General features: G+C 37.9%; 1 protein-coding gene across 1 annotated transcript; it reads left to right on the forward strand.

Annotated features, from left to right (window-relative positions):
* The first annotated feature begins 1477 nt into the window (after nt 1–1477).
* Nucleotides 1478–2440, forward strand: LOC143645008 (olfactory receptor 8G1-like). The gene has a single exon (XM_077114674.1). It carries the CDS (start codon nt 1505–1507, stop codon nt 2438–2440), a length of 936 nt encoding a protein of 311 aa, XP_076970789.1. The 5' UTR covers nt 1478–1504.
* The last annotated feature ends 209 nt before the right edge of the window (nt 2441–2649 follow it).

Below are 2649 nucleotides of genomic sequence, written 5' to 3' on the forward strand. Positions count from 1 at the left end.
CATACCATTTAGAGATAGGGAAAAAACCTTTAGAAGCACTAGCAATAGATACTGTTCATCAGAGTTATCCTATAGAGATTAAGATGTTTCAGGAACAGGACCAAGAGTTCAGGGAAGGACTTTCAGGAGTTTACGGTTTCCATTATAGCAATGCTTCCTTTGTTACATTTATAATTCTTGTTAAATACAATCACCTCCCTAGATGTCTCTGACATTCAACCACATTGAGAAATCCCTGAATTAACACTGTTTTCAAAAAAGTTTGTCAACATTTTATTGTAAAGCAATCAACCCACATAACATGATCTTATCTACAAGGATATTGAAATTGCCTGTGCTGCCTTCCAGTATAAAATGAAGTGAAACTGCCTGTGCCACCTTCAAATACAAAATGAAGTGAAATTGCCTTTGCCACCTTCCAGTATGAAATGAAGATGAAAGTTGTCCATGTCCTTTTCATATTGAGCAAATGAAATATTGGTCTTGAGTAAAAATTTGTCTTATTTGAGACAAGCTGGATTCTAGAAAGGAAGGCATTTACTGATTCTAAATATATATACTGGGCTCAACTCCAAGGAGAAAGAGATAGAGATCACCAAAGCTAGCATATCATTATATCTATCTTCAGTTTCTAGAGCCCAATATTTGTAAGCTTTTAAGGATATTTTGTTTCTGTTCTGATATAGCCAAGATGATATTTTCTATAAATTCCAAGAACACCAGAAGTAGCTAAATCATCCCTTTAGGAATATTGTGTCATTTTAAGCACTGATTATCTAAGCTTAAATGGTATATCCAGGGATAGGATTATGTTGGATTTATGTAGAAATCTGAAGAGATATGCTATCTTTACAATATTGAGTCTTCTAAACCAAGAATATGTTAAATCCCTTCCTTAATGTAGGTTTTCTTTAATTTCTCTCAGTATTAGTTAAAATTTTTAGTATATAAGCATTGTACATATTTTTGTTAGTATTAATGTAGAAATCCACATTCCCTGATCCTGATTATTAGTTAAAAATGGGAAAATCTGGCAGTTACAGTGTCTCTATTAATTCTAGCAGAAGTTAATTGCCAGTTATTAAAAGCTATGGCCTTCAGAGGTGCTGTGTTCTCTCCAAGTTACCACTCTCCAGTTCACTCCTTTCACTGTCTCCTCTGAATATTCAAGTGCGTGAATCTCAACACAGAAAAATTGGCTTAAAGATTACTGAAATATTAAAAATAGAAAATAGACTCTTAGAAGGTTTTCAATTATTATAAATATGGCTAAAATGTTTTGTATTATTTATATTATAATTGAGAATAAGGCTTAATAAATATTGAATTATGATGAATTTTACTTAGGTAAATGGACCAAGAATTAAATAGTCATAAAGAAAGAATAGGAAGCCATAAACCATGAATCATCAATATAGGGTACCCTTCCCTAAAAGAGGAATAAAAATGAAGCCCTTCCATGAAGCATTCTTTTCTTTCTCCTTCAGACACTGCCCAAACGAAAATGGCAGCAGGAAATCATTCTACAGTGACTGAGTTTATCCTTGCTGGGCTGACGAACCGCCCTGAACTCCAGCTTCCCCTCTTCCTCCTCTTCCTAGGAATCTATGTGGTCACTGTGGTGGGGAACCTGGGCATGGTCACACTGATTGGGCTCAGTTCTCCCCTGCACACCCCCATGTACTATTTCCTCAGCAGCTTGTCCTTCATTGATCTCTGCCATTCCACTGTCATTACCCCCACAATGCTGGTGAACTTCATGTCAGAGAAGAGCATCATGTCTTACCCAGAATGCATGGCTCAGCTCTACTTCTTTCTGATTTTTGCTATCGCAGAGTGTTACATGTTGGCTGCAATGGCATATGACCGCTATGTTGCCATCTGTAGCCCTTTGCTTTATAATGTCATCATGTCCTATCAGGTCTGTTCCTACTTGATTCTGGGGGTTTATATTATAGCCCTGGTTTGTGCATCAGTCCATACAGGCTGCATGTTTAGGGTTCATTTCTGCCAATTTGATGTGATCAACCACTACTTCTGTGATCTTCTTTCACTCTTAAAGCTTGCCTGCTCTAGTACTTATGTCAATGAATTATTGATTCTAATCTTTTGTGCATTCAACATCCTTGTCCCTAGTCTAACCATCATCAGTTCTTACATATTCATCATTGCCAGCATCCTCCGCATTCGCTCCACCGCAGGCAGGTCCAAAGCCTTCAGCACGTGCAGCTCCCACATCTCAGCTGTTGCTGTCTTCTTTGGTTCTGCAGCATTCATGTACCTGCAGCCATCATCGGCAAGCCTCGAAGATCAAGGAAAAGTGTCCTCTGTGTTTTATACCATTGTAGTGCCTATGGTGAACCCCCTGATCTACAGCCTGAGGAACAGAGATGTGAATGTAGCTCTGAAGAAAATGCTAGAGGGAAGAACATTCTCGTAGACAGAACAATGCGAGGAATATTATAAGATCTAAATCTTTGGCTATTCCTTTGTATGATCTATAACTGTTTCATTTTACTTACTCTGTCAACATTTCCCTCCATCTGGAGTCATTTTATTGATATAATTTCTTGCTCCCTGGCCTCCATGACCTTCTTGATGCCATTTCCCAGCCATGGTTTTCTCTCATGTGTATCCCTGAGACAGACA

This window comes from Tamandua tetradactyla, chromosome 8 (assembly GCF_023851605.1).
Source record: "Tamandua tetradactyla isolate mTamTet1 chromosome 8, mTamTet1.pri, whole genome shotgun sequence".
NCBI lineage: Eukaryota > Metazoa > Chordata > Mammalia > Pilosa > Myrmecophagidae > Tamandua > Tamandua tetradactyla.